Below are 22,625 nucleotides of genomic sequence, written 5' to 3' on the forward strand. Positions count from 1 at the left end.
TTTTTTAAATTTAATATGTGTGTTTAACTACATAATAGAAATAGCAAAAGAGTTACTGAGCTGATCAGTAGAAGTAGATGTATATCATCAATATACAGAAAAGAAGAGAGAGAATTTGGAGGAAAAAAGGTCTATGCATGTCACTTGTCATTGGGGCCCTTGAGTGGGAGGAACTGACAGGAGCAATACTTTAATACTGAGATACTGGCAGAAAATTTCCTAAAAGTACAAAACCCCCCCACAAATTGCTAACCAAACACTTTACAAAGCTCACAATGTAAGAAGAGAAAAAATATAGAAATATAATCAGGAACCAGCACTTGGCATAATGGCTATGTTGCTAGACTCCCATGTAGTCGACCACGGTTCAAGTCCCAGACTCAGTGACTTAAACTCACACCGAGTGCATATATGTGCGTTCGTGCCCAAGATCCTGAGAGGAGAATGGAGGAGAAGGGATTATGGCATGGCCATCCCTCCTGGGAGGTGATTTCTCACTTTCTATCTCTCTGTCTCTCTATGTCTTTCTGGCAAGTGTATGTGCCCTATAGCAAAAATAATAATAATAATAAAATAAAAAAGAAATATCATAATCAAAGTATAAAAAACTAAAGAAAAAAAATAAATGTTTTCTTCCAGGAATCAAAAGTAAAGACTTGGGCTGAACTATCAACAGATATAAAACCCCAAAATTAGTGGATTGACCAAAAATAAGAATTCTAAAATGAAAAAATAGAAATTTTCTGCTTATAATTTTATGCTCAGTCTTACCTAGCAAAAGCATCTTTTTGAAAATAAATAACAAGGGGTTAAATAGATATGTAAAACACCTAAGTTATTTACCAACAGACCTACACTCTAAAAACCACTACTACATGTTCTTCATATTGAAAAAAGATGTCTCCATTTGGAAGCACTGAGCTTGAGGAAAGACTGAAGAATATTAGAAAGTAATAATGATAACAGTAGCATCTTACGTTAATTATAACATGTATAGAAGTGAGAACATTTACAAACCTGGATGAAAAGTGAAAGGAAAGTCAGTATTATGCTCTTATACGGTTCTTTATATTCTTCTGAAACTGGTAAAACTTCTAATTTAAGAAATATTTTAATAAGTCAAGTTACTTATTTTAATCTTTAGGGTAGTTGCTAATAGAATAATATAAGAATGTACAATTCAGATACTAATAGTGGAGAAAATGTGAAATAATAAAAATACCTAGTAACCTAAGTAGTCAATAAGAAATGAAAGAGCAAGCAGATATATTAAAAATGAACAGCGGGACCAGCAGTTAGCATAATGGCTATGGCGCTGGGCTCCCATGTAGTTGACTGCAGTTCGCGTCCCGGACCCGATGGCTTAAAACTCATGCCGGGCACGTGTGTGTGCATGCCCAAGATCCCGAGAGGAGAATGGAGAAGAGATTGCGGCATGGCCATCCCCCTTGGGGGTGATTTCTCGCTTTCTGTCTCTCTGTCTCTCTGTCTCTCTCTGTCTGTCTGGCGAGCGCATGCGCCCTATAGCAAAAACCTCTCAAAAAAAAAAAAAAAATGAGCAGCAAAGGGCCAGCAGATGATAAAATGGTTAAGATTCTGGACTTCCACATGGCCGACTAAGGTTTGAGTCCCAGACTTGGAAGCTTAAAAATCATGCTGGGCACATGTGAGTGCAAGCTCAAAATCCAGGAAGAGAATGGAGTAAAGGGGATTGTGTCATGTCCATCTCTCCTGAGGATAATTTCTCACTTTCCCTCTCACCGTCTCTCTTTTTCTCTCCAGTGAGCGCATGTGTACTATAGCAGAAACCTGAAAAAATAAAAAGAGAAAATATCAGGATTTGGTCCTCCTACGTCAATAATTGCCTCAAAAGTAAATGAACTACATATGAATGACCAATGTTATAGAGTGAGAAAGAAGGTATCACTATAGATATTTACATGATGTTACGAATGGCATTGTACCAATAAGTTGTACTTCTCAGATCAGGATATGCAGATGAGAGCAACAGGCTAAATCTGGCCCATTGCCCTTTTTTTTGGTGAATGAAGGTTTATTGGAACACCTCTGTGTCCATTTGCTTCTATATTGTCTATGACTGTCTTCCCACCACTATAGAGAAGTTGAGTAGTTGCAACAGAGAAAGTGTGGTCCAGTGTGGCCCTTTACAAATTAAATTTACATAACCCCTACTTAAATGAAATACACACCAGGTATGTGTGCACGTGTACCCAAAATCCCGAAAGAAGAATGGAGGAGAAAGGACTGGACTCCCTCCTAGAGGGTTATTTTTCAGGTTTTTTTCTCTCTCTCTCTCTGGCCAGCACAAAAACCCTATGGCAAAAAACTAACAGCAACAACACGCAAAGAAAACCAAAACAAAATTTCATCAAATTTAATCCAAATAGATAGATATTTAGGTAAATAAACAGAAGGACTGAGCTGATAGATGAGAGAAGGAGAAAGCATGTGTAGGAGAGATAAAATGAATACATTATGAACAAAACAGTTTGTTTTTGTTCCATACATGCAAGATTATTTTAATGTGCTGTGTGTGTGATTCATTATAAAGTGAAAAAATATGTTAATAGATACAGAAAATAATATTGATAAAAATCAGCACATATATGATTGAAGAATCTTTGAAAACTAAGAACTTAACATGATAAAGTTTAAAACAACCCACGACAAACATCATATTAAATAGTGAACTACTAAACACTTTCCCCCCCAAGTTCATAGAGGCCACTCCTACAACTTCTGTTTAACATTATTCAAAGTAGTGAGTGACCTGGAGGGATGATGATATAGCAAATAAAGTGAATAAATAAATGCTGTAAAAACTGGGACTTAATTAAAAATATCATTATTTTGGGACCAGCAGGTGGCAGGCATGGTGGTTAGGGGCACTGGACTCCACTGGCCAACTGTTGATATAAGGATTTTTTCATACTTTAATTATTATATTATTTTATATTTTTCATAATCTTAAACATATCAGAAGAAATTTTAGCTTACCCATTAGGTAAAATTAGTATGGGAAATTTCTGTTAATGCGTCCATGAAAAAGACCAATCTAAATAATAATAAAAAAATACAAATAAAATTATGCACCACACTGATAAAATCTGGGAGAAAACATAAAAAGTATTTTAACATATAATTCATATACCATGAAGTTCACTCCTTTAAAATGTTCAATTTTATTTAGTATAGTCACAAAGATACGTAATCACCACTTTCACCATTCCAGAGCAGTTTCTTTTATTCCAAAAAAACCATACCCTTCAGCAGCCATTTCTGATTCCCTCTCATCTAGACCCTGACAACACTAATATAGGTTCTATCTTTACAGATTTGACTATTAAACATTTCATTTAAGTGTAGACTTTTGTATCTGACTTTTTCCACATAGTAGTTTTTACAGGTCTATCCATGTCATAACATCAATCAAAATTTTTAATGGTTAATATTTTATTGTATGGATATACCATACTTTGTTTCTCCCCTTATCAGATAAAGGGCATTTGGGTTTTTCAATTTTATACTATTATGAATAATGTTGATATGAATATGTGGGTATATGTTTTCATATATGTTTTCTGGAGCATATATCTAAAAATGTAATTGCTGAGTCTACAGTACTACTTCTTGTTTAACTTTTGAATGAAATTTCAGGATCATATGGCAACTCTAGGTTTAACTATATTTAACTACTAAACTGTTTTACAATGTGGCCACATCCTTGTGCATTATCAACAGCAGTGTCGAAGGTTCCAGTTTCTCCATATTCTTGTCTCTCTTGTTATTGAATCTTTCTTACTAAGCCATACAAGTGCATGTGAAGTAGAATCTCATTGTGGTTTTTATACAGCTGCTACTAAGCCAAAAACAGCAGACTACTTTGGTTGTAAATTTAGATTTCCAGTACTAAAATTCTTCCCAGTTAGCAATTCTTTGATAATGGGTTTTTCTTACATGCCCAAAATATTCAGTGTATTAGAAATTTATATTCTTCTTGGTGATTCTTTACATCTTATGTTAGAATTATAGCACTTTTTGTTTTGTTTTGTTTTGGTTTTTTTTGAGAGGCTTTTGCTATAGGGCACGTGCATTCACGAGAAAGACAGAGAGGGACAGAAAGCAAGAAATCACCCTCCAGGGGCGATGGCCATGCCACAATTCCTTCTCCATGCTCCTCTCAGAATCTTGGCCATGCACACACATGCACCCAGCATGAGTTTAAGCCATTGGGCCTGGGACTTGAACCACATTCAACTCCATGGGAGTCCAGCGACATAGCCATTGTGCCAACTGCTGATCCCAAATTTTAGTAATTATCTATCTATTATATATAGATAAGTCAATCAGACCTCTGTTGAACTTAAGGTATCAGGGATATCAGTAGACAGCTAGATATATAATTCTAGAGTTCAGTACTAAGTACCATGTGGAGAAAAATCAATGTAATCCATGACAAATAAATAGTATGTAGAGCTTGTGACAAGTTGACACGGGAAGGTGGGGGGATAAGGCCCAACATCACTGCAGAATCCTGAGCCACAAGCTTGCCAGGTTCTTGTCTCATGCTCTTGAAGAATTAGAAACACAAATATAGGGAAGGGATAGTAAAGCAAAGAGTTTATGAAGAAGAGAACAGAACGGAGCCCCCAAGCAGGGAGCAGGTCCCAGAAAATGGGTTTCCAAAGAAGATCTGGGATGGAGGATTTTTAGTTTGGTCAGGAAGGGATTTGTCCAGACTCATTCTAGGTGGGACTTGTGCATATATTTCCTGCCCCCACACCACCCTTTACAGTGAGAATCACCTGCTGCATGGGTTTGGTCAGGCATTCTCCTAATTTTGGAGCAGATATGAAGGTCAGGAGATTTTCTTTGTCTAGCAGCTGTGGGCTCTAAAAACCATTATCTTCTTCTTGGAGTGTGGTAGGGCCTGGAGAAAAGCCTTTGTTTTAGGTCATACTGCCTAGGTTAATCATTGAGTCACTACTGCAAGCTGTTTTGTTTTTGTTTTTGTTTTTTAGTGAACAAGCACTTCAGTGACAGCTGAGCTGTTGTGTTTCCTTTGTAAAACTTAGCCATTGTGTGATTCCATTTTGGGGCTATATCCTAACTATTCTTAGGGTCTCTGTCTCCTACCTCACAGTGAGACCTCTAAGCAGTTACTTTTGTGTGAAAGAATATGGGTCAGAGGGCTGGGCTTAAAGAACTCCAATATTTAGTGATGAAAGAGGATTAATGTCCTACAAGTGAAGCACCAGTTTGTGAAATCCATGGAAATAAAATATTTCAAGGCAAAATCAAATGCTTTGTCATGAGTTATTAAGAGATCAGAAGGCATGAAAATAAACAGGATTTTACTATGTTGACTGGTGGCTTGGATATAAGGCAGTTGTAGTGAAGTGGTGCAGACAAAGCCTGACTGAGTTCAGAAGACTATAAGGAGATATATAGACAACCCCTTGAAGAGATTTTTCTGTAGAAATTCAGTAGCTATAAAAAGAGGAGGATCAAAAAAGAAAGGTCTTTATTTCTTTCCTTTATAAAGTTGGATTATCTTGCACTCTCTTTGTGTACTGATAGATCACTTTTTCTAATTCTTACTCAAAACAAACAAACAAACAAAAACCTTTTCTTTCGGCAATGAGAAGGTTGCTGTAGCAAAGTTAGTGATGCATAAAATGCATGCTAGTGTAAAATGTCAGAATCTTAATATAACCAGTACTAAGTTGAAAAGGAAGAATTGAGAGACAGGTCATGATGCTAGAGTGACTTTGAAAAGCGTTTTTATAAAGCACAAAGCCTTACGTTACATATTAAAGGATTCAGGTACAAGTACATGAGAGGATTTATTTTTCAAGCAATGGAAGTAGAGCAAGTAAAAAGCTAAGAAACAGAGTAGAAAGCATGTTTGTACTAAAAAAAAAGAGCCATGAATTGGTTAGATTAATCTGATGGATTAGATTCCCAAACGTCCTCCCTGAATTAGGTAGTCAAAAGAATTGAAAATACTTCAATGCATTCCCATTCAACATTATGGTATCACTGGTCCTTTAGGAAGCTATACACATCCTCATAGCAAGTAAGAATGTTTTTAGCATCTAAATAAATGTTTCATTTCTAAGGAAAAATCATCTCATAATTTATTCACGGAATTTTTTTTAATATAATTTAACTTGATACCCCAAAATGGTAATACTTACTATACAGATTAAGCTATTTTTTTTTAAAAAAATGGAGACCAGCAGATGGCATAGAGGATATGTTGCTGAACTCCCATATGGTCTACCAAGGTTCAAGTCCTGGACCTTGAGGGTCGAAAATCATGCTGGGCATGTGTGGATGCATGTCCAAGATCCCAGGAGGAGAATGGAGAAGAAAGGATTGCAATGTGGCCATCCTTCTTGGGGGGCAATTTCTCGCTTTCCCTCTTACTGTGTCTGTCTGTCTGTCTCTCTCTTTGGTGAGCACATGTGCTGTAAGGTAGAAAACTCTTTTTAAAAATAAATACAAAAGCTATTATGTGTCAACATCATAGAACATTTTACTGCTATAATTACCTATCTGTGAACACTTTTTAATCTTTCCAGCTTATCATATATACAGTTTGATGATGGATTATGACAAAAGACATTTCCCTATACATTCATACTTTCTCTGTAACCTAAAGAGCATTCTCTAGCATTTCACAGTAGTTATTTTTTGTGGAATGATTTTTAAAATGCAAATTGAGAACTGTAATATAATTCCATTTTTATAGAAAATGATACATGCTACTATGAAGATAAAAATATCATCATCATAAAAGTTTTATTTTCATTAACTATTGTGGAGAATGTACTAAAAAAGCTTGATAATATATGAAAAACTACTGATTTTTTTTCAGTTGCAGATGTTGAATGAGGATGGACATTGTTATAACTGTAAAGTTGGACAAATCCTGACATTTCTTAGCTACTTCCAGCAGAATTTATGTAAAGAAAGAGAAAGAGCAAATAGACTAGACTTGAGGAGTAGCAGATTTAGATAATACACTCCAATAAGTTGGTGAGGACACAGATGTAGTTGACTGTAATATTTATCAGGAAATAAAGTCTATGGGAGATGAGAATGTAAATCCCATAGAAATCAGTTTGGGGCTGGTCTTAAGTGATATTCATTAATGTTTTAAAAGAAGAGACTGAAAATGTATAGCTTGATTATCATATTTGCAAATAACCTTTAAAATTTTGAGCTAATGAAGATCAGATTGGAATAAATTGAAAGAATAAGAATACCTTTTTTATCAGAATGTTGATGCAGATCAATTCAAGTACTGCAGCTGTGGATTAAAAAAAAAAACTCTAAATTAATCCAATCAAACAGAGATCTCGGTTTCCATTCAAATCCATAAAAAATCCTAAAACCTTGCCTTTCCTCTATAGTTTATAAGCCCTCTGATCTTGTACTCCTGCTTTTCTGAATTTGACTCATTCCAATTTCTCTTTCAACTAGAACAGTGACTACATGTGATCACAAATATGTTGTAGAATCTCAGGATTTTATGTTTTATCATTTGTAACATTCTAAGATTTATTCTAACTTATGCATTAAGTACCATCATTGTTAAAAGATGTGTATTTTGCAGATCAAAACAAGAAATAGAAAACAAAGAAGATTAAGATAGTAGTAAGAACCATATAGTAAGTCACTTTTTGCAAACATTTTGAGGAAACCTAAAATTGTCATTTCAGATACAGAAAACCAGCTCTTTACTGAACCAATAAGGGCCAGTCTAGATGAGTGATATAGCTGCATTGCAATGTCATTTAAACAAATCTAAAAATGTTAACAGCAGTGCTTCTCCCCCATCCCCACTACCTGCCCCTCCCTCCTCAGCTCACAGACACATTGACTTTGGCCCTCCCCAGCTCACACACACATTGGTGGGCCAAAGTCAATCACCCTGCCAACCTTCCCATGGCGCCTAAAATTCTTAATGTATTTATTAGGGAGAGAATGAAACTATTCAGATAAACTAGTGTAATCTGGAAACACACACAAATAAGTTTTAATAGAAAAGAACAGAAAAGTTAAATCTCAGCCTACAACATGCAAATCTGAAGCTCTGAAGGAGAAAAATTAAATGAAAAAGTTAGTGTGGAAGAGAGCATGAGGGGACAAGGAAGGAGGATGGAAACCTTCATTCAAAAGAGATTTTCTCCTCAGCAGTCTTTTGGACTCATTAAGCACAAAAGATATGTCTGTTGTTGGAATCCTAAAAAGAAATTAGAACAAATTTACTTTCATTTCTTAAACCTTATGTAGTAAATAGAGTATCATTTTTTTACAGTGCTGTTCTCTTGAGAATGTATATGAACTTATTAAGCATTTTAGTTTTTCTCTGAAAATAAGAGAGTAGCAATTTACACAGTTAGTAACACTCAGTTCACCAAGGAAAACACAGATTACATTTTATTTTACTATCTCGAAAAAGCCAATAGATTGCTGTATTCATATGGCCTTATTTTAAGCTACATTAGTAAATATTTTGGGGTGGTGATAAGATGTTAAAGTATTCGTAGATTCTCAGCTGGCTTTTCCCCCTGAACATGTGCCTGGATTAATTCAAAAATAAATTAGATTAAGAGTTTCAGTTATGCTGACCTGTAATTTATGGATGCATATATGTTTTTACTTTGTAAATATAGTTCATTTACCCCCAAAATGCAAGGCAGACGGATGGGGACCTCAGGAAGAGCCATCACGAAGAGCACCAGTGTGAGTGGGGAGATGTACACACTGGAGCATAATGACGGCAGCCAGTCGGACACGGCTGTGGGCACAGTCGGAGCAGGTGGAAAGAAACGGAGATCCAGCCTGAGTGCCAAGGTGGTGGCCATCGTGTCTCGAAGGAGTAGAAGCACATCTCAACTGAGCCAAACAGGTGAGTGAACTGAATTCAGCTGAATTCAGCTGATACATCTCACAGTCTTGATGGAAAGATACAGACTGATCTTCGTACCATGGCTTGGGATGGGATTATAGCATGAGTTTGGCTGCTCTCCACAAAAAAAAAAAAAAGCTTATTTTCTGTTTCTGAATATCTGTCAAATGTTTCTTTTTTTCCTGTGCAGCTCTCTTAACAAGGTATCATTTGTTAATCTATAAAATGGTGAGGTATTTTTTTGGTTAAGTTCATTTAAAAAAAAAATGAAGGCCATGATTACAAATATTCAAGGAAATGCAAAGAAGTATTAGACATCCAAATTGATTATATGCAAGAACAGCAACAGGATTCTCCTTTTCAAAATGTTCCATAATTCAATTACTTTTAATGTAGACTGTATTTTTTTAAATTGTAATAAAAGATCAGTTGTGCAACTTGAAATATAGTCTTCAAGGTACTGTATGAATATAGTCTGTGAACTGCACTCATTACAGTTTCAATGTAAATAAAAACCTAGCAATAATTTAATTTTGATTTTTGAAAAATGGGTCAGTGGATTCATGCAAAGAATGTTTTAATACAAATTTGTGTTTCAAGTATTTTCTATTGTTTATAAAACATAAAAGCTTTATGTCCTAAAGGTATGTAGGGGGGGGGAAAGCAATGTAGAAGGCATAGTGGTTATTTTTGTATTGTAAAACATAATGAAACTCTGCTTAAAATTATATAGTATTTGGTCAAATACACTAGATAACTTGTTACTATCCCCAATGCTATATAAAAAAAAAGGTAAGTAAAATAATATACCAATTTAAATTGTCAACTCCTATTTTTCATTTTGTAACCATCAGTTCTTTTTTCTGCTCCTTTGTGAAGAATCTTGCTGTTGCAAAATTTGTTTATACCACAAAGTCTTGCATCTTTCATGAAATCTTTTTTGTAACTCAGCATACTGGAAAGTACTTGTTTGAAATTATTCATTCTACTGGATATATTTAACAAATAAATGCGAAGTAGGAAGTTTTAAGCCATTCAGAAAGTGAAGTGGGCCATACAGCTATTGGGTTGTTGGGAGAGTCATGATGTGTTTTTTCATGTTCTTCTATGTAGAAATGCATCATGACTTTTCCAGTGACCTAATATTTATCTAAACAGAGGATAGTCTTAAAATCATGAGATGAGGATGAAACTAGATTAACTAGCATCCCAATGATGGATATGCCTTTTTGTCATCCCAGTAAAATAAGCTGTTCTTTTTATTTTGAAGGAGAATCATTTGTCTCCCTAAAGAGTAGGGTTTCTTTGGAGTAACAATATGAGATATTTTTCATTGATGTTGTTGGCTTATTTTGTTGTTTCGTTTTTGTTTTGGACAGGATTTCCCTATGTTGCCATTCCCTTGCTTCACCTCCCAGTAGCTGGTACTATGGCCTGTGCCACCGTGCCTGGCTCTGTAGGTTGGGCAGGGAATGGAACCCATGCTTCCCGTGTGGCCCCAGCTCGAAAACAACAGCATCTCACCAGCACATGCCAAAGCTGGGCCTTGTATTCTTATGATGGTGCTTATTGTTACTGGTCTCAATGTAATTGTGCTTTGCAGTGTGTGGGGTGAACTTTCAAAATATTTCATCATTTAAATGAAACGAAAATGGTCTTTGATATCTCTTAAGGAAACCAGGTTTTCTATGCAAGCAGCTAGACATTTGGAACTGTCTTAACTTCTTCCCTCAGCTTTCCAATCTCTCTCTCTTCATATCCTAAAGAGTTCTAAAGTGTTCTTAGAACAAAGCATAACAGTAGTTTTGCACAAGAACTGTACTTACAGTACACCTCTGTTTGTAATAGATTCAAATGATAATTGAAATATTGAGCACCTTTGTTTTATTGATCTAAATTTTACCCCAGTTATGGTCATGTATTGACTTTCAAATCATGTCTACCTTCCCAGTAGAGACATTGTTAAGAACATCTGTGAAATACTCTACCTTAAGAGATTAGGTTGTTGTGTATGAGTATAGAAAGGATATTGGATTATGAAGCCAAAATAGCAAAATAGCTCTATCCCAAAGTCACTCAATGAATAAAATTTGGATTCTTAGGAATCTGTTTAGTATGGTGAGTTGAATTGTATGTCCTGTGGATGTTACAGGTGTAAAACCTTACATTTTCCTTTCTACATCATAATTTTTCCTTTTATTTTATAACCTCTCCTTGGTCTCATCCCTAGGTCTTATTTTTATTTTATTTTTTTTCCTTTTCTTTTTGAGGTTTTAGCCATAAGGTGTATGTGCTTTCCAGAGAGAGACACAGAGAGGCAATGAGCAGAAAAGTGAGAAATTACCCTCCAGGGGAGGGGCCACACCACAATTTCCTCTTGGGATTTTGTACATGCACACACACATGCCAAGCATGATTTTCAAATGGACAGGTTTGGGACTAAAACCATGGTCAGCCATGTGGGAGTCCAACACCTTAAATATCTCATCACCTGCTTAAATATCTCAACACCTCTTCATTTCTCTAAGACAGGTGACAAATGATAACTCTCAGTAATCTCTCCTCTAACTTTTATTCTTTTGATACCTTCTATTAGTAATTATTTTTTCTTTCATCAGTGATTATATTTTGTCTCTCTAGTAAAGACTCATCAAAATTCAGAATTTCTTAAGCTGAGAAATCTTATTTTTCATTGCTTCAGCTTCTGCTTGTGTCCTTCCAATCTGCATTTCTCCTCACTTGAAAAGCGTTCCTTAATTTTAGTTTCCCATAAGAAAATCCCTTTTGGTTGTCTCACTTTAAACAAGTATGGTATTATCACAACTCCAATTCCCAGCTCTTTCTTGCAATAATATCATGGCTTTGACAGTTAAAACCTGTAAGATCGTTTTCTCTTTCTTAATTTTCCCAAAACTGTCTTATCGAGACCTATCACCTAAGAAAAAGTATTTAGTATGTATTCACTTTTATAAAACCCTACTATAATTTTTTAATGTTATGAAATAAAGCCATTAATATCAGACTGGTGAGACATTTCAGGGGGCCCTCCAAAGGAAGGACTAATTATGATTGACATTCTCATAGTGTCAATTGATCAAAGACTTGAAGGATCAAACAGCATCATGTATATATTAAAACTGGATAGTCTGTGAGTTACGACTTTTTTTTTTTTTTTGCTATGTTTTATTTTTAATTTTGCTATAGGATACATGTGCTCACCAGAAAGAAAGAGAGTGAAAGATAGCACTCCCCCAAAGAGGATGGCCGTACTGCAGTTCCTTCTCTTCCATTCTTTTCTTGGGATTTTGGACATGCACACAGACACACCCTTGGAGTCTTTTTCAAACCATTTGGTTCAGTACTGAACTACGCAATCATGTGGGGTCCAGTTGCCTTTACCACCATGCCCTCCACTGGCCTGGGATGTATTACATTCAGTGTAAATGTTCAATTACATTTAATTTAAAAACAATGCTTTAATTAAGGGTTTCTCTTGTAGTGAGTCTCTTTGAGACCCATTCTTTGATATCCTAGGTGATAGGTTCTCTTTCCTCTGCTGTTAGAGATGACAGATAATCAGGAAAATGCAAAGCACTTAAAAATAAAGTGTAACAGGGCCACCAAGTGATGTGGTGGTGAAGGCACCAGACTCCCACATGACTGACCAAGATTGGAGTCCTTGACCTGGCAGCTTGAAATTTACACCAGGCATGTGTGAGTGTATCGCCAAAATCACAGAAGGAGAGTGGGAGAGAAAGGATTGCGATGTGGCCATTCCCACTGGGGAGCAATTTCTCACTTTCCTTCTCTCTGTCTGTTTCTCCAGTGAGCACACACACCCTATAGCAAAAACCTAAAAAAGAAAGAAAGAAAGTAAGTTTAAGTAGCATGTTATTTATACAAATATGCAATTTACATATAAGTAAATTAGGTAAGATGTTACATATAATTTATTGTTCTCATATATATGTATAATTTACTATGTTCTTAAATTATATATATGTATATGTATAATTTTCTAGAGTATTTTAATATTTTAATTATAAATTATATTATTTTAAATCACTTCAGCCACACTATTTATTTAGAATAAAAGAGGAAATAACTTTAAAGAATAATTATCCAGGAGGGTGGCATAAACAGGAAGGTTCCCAAGCAGTCAGTCTTCCTGCTGCTATTTGTAAATCCCCAGCCAATCAAGCACCTAGCTAAAATCCTATTTAGCAAAAAGTAGCTGAATTAAATTAAAAGGATATGAAGTAGTGAAAAGAAGGGAAATTTTAAGAAAAAGAGCCCCTCAGCCAGAAATATTTTGAAGTTAAATTGAAGCTCTAGTAAATTTAAGACTAGGTTGAGAGAGTAAAGATTGTAAGCCTATGTTGGTTTAGCAACCCAACATAGGTAGTGTATTTGGTCCCTCACTCATGTGCTGCTGATATGTGATTCCACCTGTGGTAATGCTCCCTCCTTTGTAAGTGAAAGCATTATTGAGAGTCCACAAATCTGTAAAAAGGCATCTCTGAGTACACCCTTGATATGGTATTAAGTATCATAGGAATGACAAATATTCCTGTGCAGTAAGTGAATAAAATTTATAATAGCTTGTATCTATTGGATTGTCAGAAAAGTCATGATGCATTTTTTTCTGCATAGAAAAACATTGAAAAATATGTCATGACTTTTCCAATGACCCAATACATTTTTAGAGCTTTTTCTTTGTACCGAAAGGTGTGTATGTATGTTCATGAGTGTATATATGTGTAAATTCGGTCTTTATTCGTCTCACAATGAATTTATGAAGTACTGATATTATTATTACTATTTTTTCATGGCCAGATGGCATGTGTGCTCACCAGAAAGAAACAAACACAAAGAGAGAGGGAGAAAACATCCCTCAATGGTACATAGTCATGTTGCAATCCCTTCTCTTCCATTTCTCTACCTTGTCAGTATTTGAAGCATGCTCACACACATGCCTAGTGTGTTTTTCAAGCCACCAGGGCCAGGAGTAAAACCATGTGGTCAGCCATGTGGAATATGGCCCCCTTAACCACTAGACCTTGGGGGTGGTGCCATTATTCCCATTTTTAAGGTAAAGTGACCAAGTCACAGAGGGATCAGGCAACAACCCAGGTTGCCTGGTGCCAGAGCCCAAGCTCTTAACAGCTGTGCTAAAAAAGAAGAGTTTGAAGTAAGTTCAACAAATATTTATTGAACAGTTACATGCTTACTACCTACTGGGCTCCATGCCAGACACTAGACTGTGAGCTAGGGTTAAAGAGAGAAATGAGATACTTCCCTTGCCCTCAGAGATATCACAGTATCATCGGGAAAACTACATATCAATCTCAGAAAAGAGATCATCTCAGAAAAGGCAAGTGCCAGAGAAGTACACAGGAGTACAGAAAAGAATGTGATTTAGTCTTTCATGCAGTTTCGAGGGGCTTCCTGGAAGAAGTGGGGCCTAAGCACAAGCATTTAAATTAGTAATATTACACATGGAAGGATTTTCCAGGACAGAGAGAGCAGGACATTGATTAAATGTTGAAAATGTTGAGTGTTTATCTGGAACATTAATGTGTGTTGATCATAAATCTACATGAAAGATTTCTTTAATTCTAATGCATGTCCCTCCTCAATGTAAGAGATAGCTCATCTCAGGACAGATCTTAGGTCAGATAAGCTCTGTACAACAGGGATCTTGATTTCTTATTTGAACTGTAAGTAAACACCTATGAATGTGAAATATCATAAGCTTACACACTAGAAATTATTCAAATTACTTTATCTTATATTATTCAGTAACTCTATTTGCAGTACTATACCAGAGTCAATGATATTTCAGAAATAGAAGTACCATCCCCAATGGAAGAAAATTAGTCACACTTAAGATAAACATAAACCAAAGAACTAAAGAAGAAAATATCAAGTAAGGGACCAGGTGGCTTAAACTCACGCCAGGCGTGTGTGCGCTTGTGCCCATGATCCCGAGAGGAGAATGGAGGAGAAGTACACAGGAGTGCAGAAAAGAATGTGATTTAGTCTTCCGTGCGGCGTGGCCATCCCCCCTGGGAGTGATTTCTCACTTTCTGTCTCTTCGTCTGTCTCTGTCTTTCTAGAGCACGCACGCACCCTATAGCAAAAACCTCTCAAAAAAAAAAAAAAAATCCATAATTCAATTACTTTTAATGTAGACTGTATTTTTTTAAATTGTAATAAAAGATCAGTTGTGCAACTTGAAATATAGTCTTCAAGGTACTGTATGAATATAGTCTGTGAACTGCACTCATTACAGTTTCAATGTAAATAAAAACCTAGCAATAATTTAATTTTGATTTTTGAAAAATGGGTCAGTGGATTCATGCAAAGAATGTTTTAATACAAATTTGTGTTTCAAGTATTTTCTATTGTTTATAAAACATAAAAGCTTTATGTCCTAAAGGTATGTAGGGGGGGGGAAAGCAATGTAGAAGGCATAGTGGTTATTTTTGTATTGTAAAACATAATGAAACTCTGCTTAAAATTATATAGTATTTGGTCAAATACACTAGATAACTTGTTACTATCCCCAATGCTATATAAAAAAAAAGGTAAGTAAAATAATATACCAATTTAAATTGTCAACTCCTATTTTTCATTTTGTAACCATCAGTTCTTTTTTCTGCTCCTTTGTGAAGAATCTTGCTGTTGCAAAATTTGTTTATACCACAAAGTCTTGCATCTTTCATGAAATCTTTTTTGTAACTCAGCATACTGGAAAGTACTTGTTTGAAATTATTCATTCTACTGGATATATTTAACAAATAAATGCGAAGTAGGAAGTTTTAAGCCATTCAGAAAGTGAAGTGGGCCATACAGCTATTGGGTTGTTGGGAGAGTCATGATGTGTTTTTTCATGTTCTTCTATGTAGAAATGCATCATGACTTTTCCAGTGACCTAATATTTATCTAAACAGAGGATAGTCTTAAAATCATGAGATGAGGATGAAACTAGATTAACTAGCATCCCAATGATGGATATGCCTTTTTGTCATCCCAGTAAAATAAGCTGTTCTTTTTATTTTGAAGGAGAATCATTTGTCTCCCTAAAGAGTAGGGTTTCTTTGGAGTAACAATATGAGATATTTTTCATTGATGTTGTTGGCTTATTTTGTTGTTTCGTTTTTGTTTTGGACAGGATTTCCCTATGTTGCCATTCCCTTGCTTCACCTCCCAGTAGCTGGTACTATGGCCTGTGCCACCGTGCCTGGCTCTGTAGGTTGGGCAGGGAATGGAACCCATGCTTCCCGTGTGGCCCCAGCTCGAAAACAACAGCATCTCACCAGCACATGCCAAAGCTGGGCCTTGTATTCTTATGATGGTGCTTATTGTTACTGGTCTCAATGTAATTGTGCTTTGCAGTGTGTGGGGTGAACTTTCAAAATATTTCATCATTTAAATGAAACGAAAATGGTCTTTGATATCTCTTAAGGAAACCAGGTTTTCTATGCAAGCAGCTAGACATTTGGAACTGTCTTAACTTCTTCCCTCAGCTTTCCAATCTCTCTCTCTTCATATCCTAAAGAGTTCTAAAGTGTTCTTAGAACAAAGCATAACAGTAGTTTTGCACAAGAACTGTACTTACAGTACACCTCTGTTTGTAATAGATTCAAATGATAATTGAAATATTGAGCACCTTTGTTTTATTGATCTAAATTTTACCCCAGTTATGGTCATGTATTGACTTTCAAATCATGTCTACCTTCCCAGTAGAGACATTGTTAAGAACATCTGTGAAATACTCTACCTTAAGAGATTAGGTTGTTGTGTATGAGTATAGAAAGGATATTGGATTATGAAGCCAAAATAGCAAAATAGCTCTATCCCAAAGTCACTCAATGAATAAAATTTGGATTCTTAGGAATCTGTTTAGTATGGTGAGTTGAATTGTATGTCCTGTGGATGTTACAGGTGTAAAACCTTACATTTTCCTTTCTACATCATAATTTTTCCTTTTATTTTATAACCTCTCCTTGGTCTCATCCCTAGGTCTTATTTTTATTTTATTTTTTTTCCTTTTCTTTTTGAGGTTTTAGCCATAAGGTGTATGTGCTTTCCAGAGAGAGACACAGAGAGGCAATGAGCAGAAAAGTGAGAAATTACCCTCCAGGGGAGGGGCCACACCACAATTTCCTCTTGGGATTTTGTACATGCACACACACATGCCAAGCATGATTTTCAAATGGACAGGTTTGGGACTAAAACCATGGTCAGCCATGTGGGAGTCCAACACCTTAAATATCTCATCACCTGCTTAAATATCTCAACACCTCTTCATTTCTCTAAGACAGGTGACAAATGATAACTCTCAGTAATCTCTCCTCTAACTTTTATTCTTTTGATACCTTCTATTAGTAATTATTTTTTCTTTCATCAGTGATTATATTTTGTCTCTCTAGTAAAGACTCATCAAAATTCAGAATTTCTTAAGCTGAGAAATCTTATTTTTCATTGCTTCAGCTTCTGCTTGTGTCCTTCCAATCTGCATTTCTCCTCACTTGAAAAGCGTTCCTTAATTTTAGTTTCCCATAAGAAAATCCCTTTTGGTTGTCTCACTTTAAACAAGTATGGTATTATCACAACTCCAATTCCCAGCTCTTTCTTGCAATAATATCATGGCTTTGACAGTTAAAACCTGTAAGATCGTTTTCTCTTTCTTAATTTTCCCAAAACTGTCTTATCGAGACCTATCACCTAAGAAAAAGTATTTAGTATGTATTCACTTTTATAAAACCCTACTATAATTTTTTAATGTTATGAAATAAAGCCATTAATATCAGACTGGTGAGACATTTCAGGGGGCCCTCCAAAGGAAGGACTAATTATGATTGACATTCTCATAGTGTCAATTGATCAAAGACTTGAAGGATCAAACAGCATCATGTATATATTAAAACTGGATAGTCTGTGAGTTACGACTTTTTTTTTTTTTTTGCTATGTTTTATTTTTAATTTTGCTATAGGATACATGTGCTCACCAGAAAGAAAGAGAGTGAAAGATAGCACTCCCCCAAAGAGGATGGCCGTACTGCAGTTCCTTCTCTTCCATTCTTTTCTTGGGATTTTGGACATGCACACAGACACACCCTTGGAGTCTTTTTCAAACCATTTGGTTCAGTACTGAACTACGCAATCATGTGGGGTCCAGTTGCCTTTACCACCATGCCCTCCACTGGCCTGGGATGTATTACATTCAGTGTAAATGTTCAATTACATTTAATTTAAAAACAATGCTTTAATTAAGGGTTTCTCTTGTAGTGAGTCTCTTTGAGACCCATTCTTTGATATCCTAGGTGATAGGTTCTCTTTCCTCTGCTGTTAGAGATGACAGATAATCAGGAAAATGCAAAGCACTTAAAAATAAAGTGTAACAGGGCCACCAAGTGATGTGGTGGTGAAGGCACCAGACTCCCACATGACTGACCAAGATTGGAGTCCTTGACCTGGCAGCTTGAAATTTACACCAGGCATGTGTGAGTGTATCGCCAAAATCACAGAAGGAGAGTGGGAGAGAAAGGATTGCGATGTGGCCATTCCCACTGGGGAGCAATTTCTCACTTTCCTTCTCTCTGTCTGTTTCTCCAGTGAGCACACACACCCTATAGCAAAAACCTAAAAAATTGATTAAGAAAAGAAAGAAAGAAAGTAAGTTTAAGTAGCATGTTATTTATACAAATATGCAATTTACATATAAGTAAATTAGGTAAGATGTTACATATAATTTATTGTTCTCATATATATGTATAATTTACTATGTTCTTAAATTATATATATGTATATGTATAATTTTCTAGAGTATTTTAATATTTTAATTATAAATTATATTATTTTAAATCACTTCAGCCACACTATTTATTTAGAATAAAAGAGGAAATAACTTTAAAGAATAATTATCCAGGAGGGTGGCATAAACAGGAAGGTTTCCAAGCAGTCAGTCTTCCTGCTGCTATTTGTAAATCCCCAGCCAATCAAGCACCTAGCTAAAATCCTATTTAGCAAAAAGTAGCTGAATTAAATTAAAAGGATATGAAGTAGTGAAAAGAAGGGAAATTTTAAGAAAAAGAGCCCCTCAGCCAGAAATATTTTGAAGTTAAATTGAAGCTCTAGTAAATTTAAGACTAGGTTGAGAGAGTAAAGATTGTAAGCCTATGTTGGTTTAGCAACCCAACATAGGTAGTGTATTTGGTCCCTCACTCATGTGCTGCTGATATGTGATTCCACCTGTGGTAATGCTCCCTCCTTTGTAAGTGAAAGCATTATTGAGAGTCCACAAATCTGTAAAAAGGCATCTCTGAGTACACCCTTGATATGGTATTAAGTATCATAGGAATGACAAATATTCCTGTGCAGTAAGTGAATAAAATTTATAATAGCTTGTATCTATTGGATTGTCAGAAAAGTCATGATGCATTTTTTTCTGCATAGAAAAACATTGAAAAATATGTCATGACTTTTCCAATGACCCAATACATTTTTAGAGCTTTTTCTTTGTACCGAAAGGTGTGTATGTATGTTCATGAGTGTATATATGTGTAAATTCGGTCTTTATTCGTCTCACAATGAATTTATGAAGTACTGATATTATTATTACTATTTTTTCATGGCCAGATGGCATGTGTGCTCACCAGAAAGAAACAAACACAAAGAGAGAGGGAGAAAACATCCCTCAATGGTACATAGTCATGTTGCAATCCCTTCTCTTCCATTTCTCTACCTTGTCAGTATTTGAAGCATGCTCACACACATGCCTAGTGTGTTTTTCAAGCCACCAGGGCCAGGAGTAAAACCATGTGGTCAGCCATGTGGAATATGGCCCCCTTAACCACTAGACCTTGGGGGTGGTGCCATTATTCCCATTTTTAAGGTAAAGTGACCAAGTCACAGAGGGATCAGGCAACAACCCAGGTTGCCTGGTGCCAGAGCCCAAGCTCTTAACAGCTGTGCTAAAAAAGAAGAGTTTGAAGTAAGTTCAACAAATATTTATTGAACAGTTACATGCTTACTACCTACTGGGCTCCATGCCAGACACTAGACTGTGAGCTAGGGTTAAAGAGAGAAATGAGATACTTCCCTTGCCCTCAGAGATATCACAGTATCATCGGGAAAACTACATATCAATCTCAGAAAAGAGATCATCTCAGAAAAGGCAAGTGCCAGAGAAGTACACAGGAGTACAGAAAAGAATGTGATTTAGTCTTTCATGCAGTTTCGAGGGGCTTCCTGGAAGAAGTGGGGCCTAAGCACAAGCATTTAAATTAGTAATATTACACATGGAAGGATTTTCCAGGACAGAGAGAGCAGGACATTGATTAAATGTTGAAAATGTTGAGTGTTTATCTGGAACATTAATGTGTGTTGATCATAAATCTACATGAAAGATTTCTTTAATTCTAATGCATGTCCCTCCTCAATGTAAGAGATAGCTCATCTCAGGACAGATCTTAGGTCAGATAAGCTCTGTACAACAGGGATCTTGATTTCTTATTTGAACTGTAAGTAAACACCTATGAATGTGAAATATCATAAGCTTACACACTAGAAATTATTCAAATTACTTTATCTTATATTATTCAGTAACTCTATTTGCAGTACTATACCAGAGTCAATGATATTTCAGAAATAGAAGTACCATCCCCAATGGAAGAAAATTAGTCACACTTAAGATAAACATAAACCAAAGAACTAAAGAAGAAAATATCAAGTAAGGGACCAGGTGGCTTAAACTCACGCCAGGCGTGTGTGCGCTTGTGCCCATGATCCCGAGAGGAGAATGGAGGAGAAGTACACAGGAGTGCAGAAAAGAATGTGATTTAGTCTTCCGTGCGGCGTGGCCATCCCCCCTGGGAGTGATTTCTCACTTTCTGTCTCTTCGTCTGTCTCTGTCTTTCTAGAGCACGCACGCACCCTATAGCAAAAACCTCTCAAAAAAAAAAAAAAAAAAAGGACATGAAAAAGAAAATGTAAAGTAAACTGTCAAACATAACAAAAATTCAGTGTTGTTTATGTACATTACCAAAGAAAGTGGGAGGACAAACTGGACAAGGATCTGAGTCTCCCAGAGTGAGGTCACATGCAGAATTGGGAGATGATGGTCTTCTAACCTTTTACTATAATTATTATTTATTAGATTCCTTTACTAGATTAATGGCAATACTTTTTTCCAAATACTCCTGGCATTTAGGAAGTTGTACTCTAAGAATGGAAAATGTTGCAGGACTACGTTACAATTTTCAAATGATTAGGAACCATCCATAATGCACTATGAACATACAAAAAAAACCCCACATCTATGCTTCTTCAATAATAGATATGTGCCTTTTCAATATTTCCCACCATCACAATTTTTCACATTTTTTTCTTTCTTTCAAAATGCTCTAACTCCATAAGTTGTCCTTCATTATTTTATTATTCTCCACTAACTCTTTTTCTCTTTGAATTCCTGTAGCCTAAACTCTGAGCCTTTATTGTCATCTTGCTGCAAGCCCCAAATTTTGGGCTACTTTCAGGAACAAAACAACAAATATGCACTATATTTGTAAAAATAATTTCACATAGACGTGGATAAAAAGAAAAATTTCAATGACATCAAAATGACCTACACTCCCTCTTGGTAAAATAATCTAAATATGTATTTTTAAAATACTTTTCAGTCACTTTAAGCTCCTGATGTAGTCTTTCTCTCATTTTGTACTGCAGCGATTTTGTACTGCAACAGAGTAGGTCCCCACCAGCGCCACCGGCTTCCTCATCTACAATAGATGCCCTGCAAAGCCTTCTCTTTCTTACATTCTCCTATTCTGCCACATTTAGCTTGATATATTTTAGAGCTTAGCCATTTACGAAAGGTAGAAGTCACTGCCTACTAGCTGCCTCTTTTTTTCTACAAAAACCCCTAAGGCAAGGAAGCATAAAATGATTTTGCGTAAATTGTTAAGAAACTAATAATTTTGTGGAAACAGGAAAGTACTGGGAGAAAACCACAAATGTATATTTTAATAAATTATCTGAATCCATGAACAGAGTTTGACGGTATATGAAAGGACTATGGTGGGAAACAGGTTTAGAAAAAAAGTTTGAGGTCAGACTTGAAAATTTTTTAAAAAATTGTACTCATTATTTGATGGCGAACTTTTAATAAAGAGAAAAAAAGATAAACAACCATGCTCCTAGAAGCATAAACTGGGAGAAGCTGTAGAAAGATCAGTGTGGAAGCAAGGTCAGGTGGAGACTCACTGATTAAAAAAAAGATGGTGATTTAGCAAGCAAAAGAAATAGCTGTAGAAATGGACAGGAGCAAGTTTATTCAGGCTGAATGTGGAGAAAGGGTTGCGGAGTTATATCCATAAAATATGAATGACCAAGAGTAGAGAGATTTGTTTCATTTTGCTAGAGGATACATGTACTCGCCAGGGAGACAGGGAGAGGAGAAAGCATCCCTAAGAAGAATGATCACACCTCAATCTCTTTTCCTTCATTTTTTTCTCCTTTTTTTTTTTTTTGGAAAAAAAACTGTATTTGTATGGGCACATACACTCATACACCTACTGTGGTCCTCAAGCTTCAGGGTCTGAGACTTGAACCATGAGATGGAGCATATAGGATTTGGCTGCCTTGGAGCTGACCCAGGAGGAAAGAATTTTAA

At 35.9% G+C, this 22,625-nt stretch overlaps 1 protein-coding gene across 50 annotated transcripts in view; it reads left to right on the plus strand.

The window, feature by feature from the left end:
• RIMS1 (regulating synaptic membrane exocytosis 1) overlaps positions 1-22,625 on the plus strand; it is a 254,173-nt gene that overhangs the window by 159,849 nt on the left and 71,699 nt on the right. For 30 of the 50 annotated variants that reach the window (XM_027768198.1, XM_027768199.1, XM_027768181.1 and 27 more), the window contains one exon: positions 8,709-8,944. The exons of 11 other annotated variants lie outside the window; for them this stretch is intronic. In XM_027768198.1, the coding sequence (XP_027623999.1) occupies positions 8,709-8,944 (236 nt within the window). The remainder of the gene's footprint in view (positions 1-8,708; positions 8,945-22,625) is intronic. 9 more of the 50 variants (XM_006168296.3, XM_027768192.1, XM_027768200.1 and 6 more) reach the window with 1 other exon arrangement.

This window comes from Tupaia chinensis, unplaced genomic scaffold, assembly GCF_000334495.1.
Source record: "Tupaia chinensis unplaced genomic scaffold, TupChi_1.0 Scaffold145685_1, whole genome shotgun sequence".
Lineage (NCBI taxonomy): Eukaryota > Metazoa > Chordata > Mammalia > Scandentia > Tupaiidae > Tupaia > Tupaia belangeri.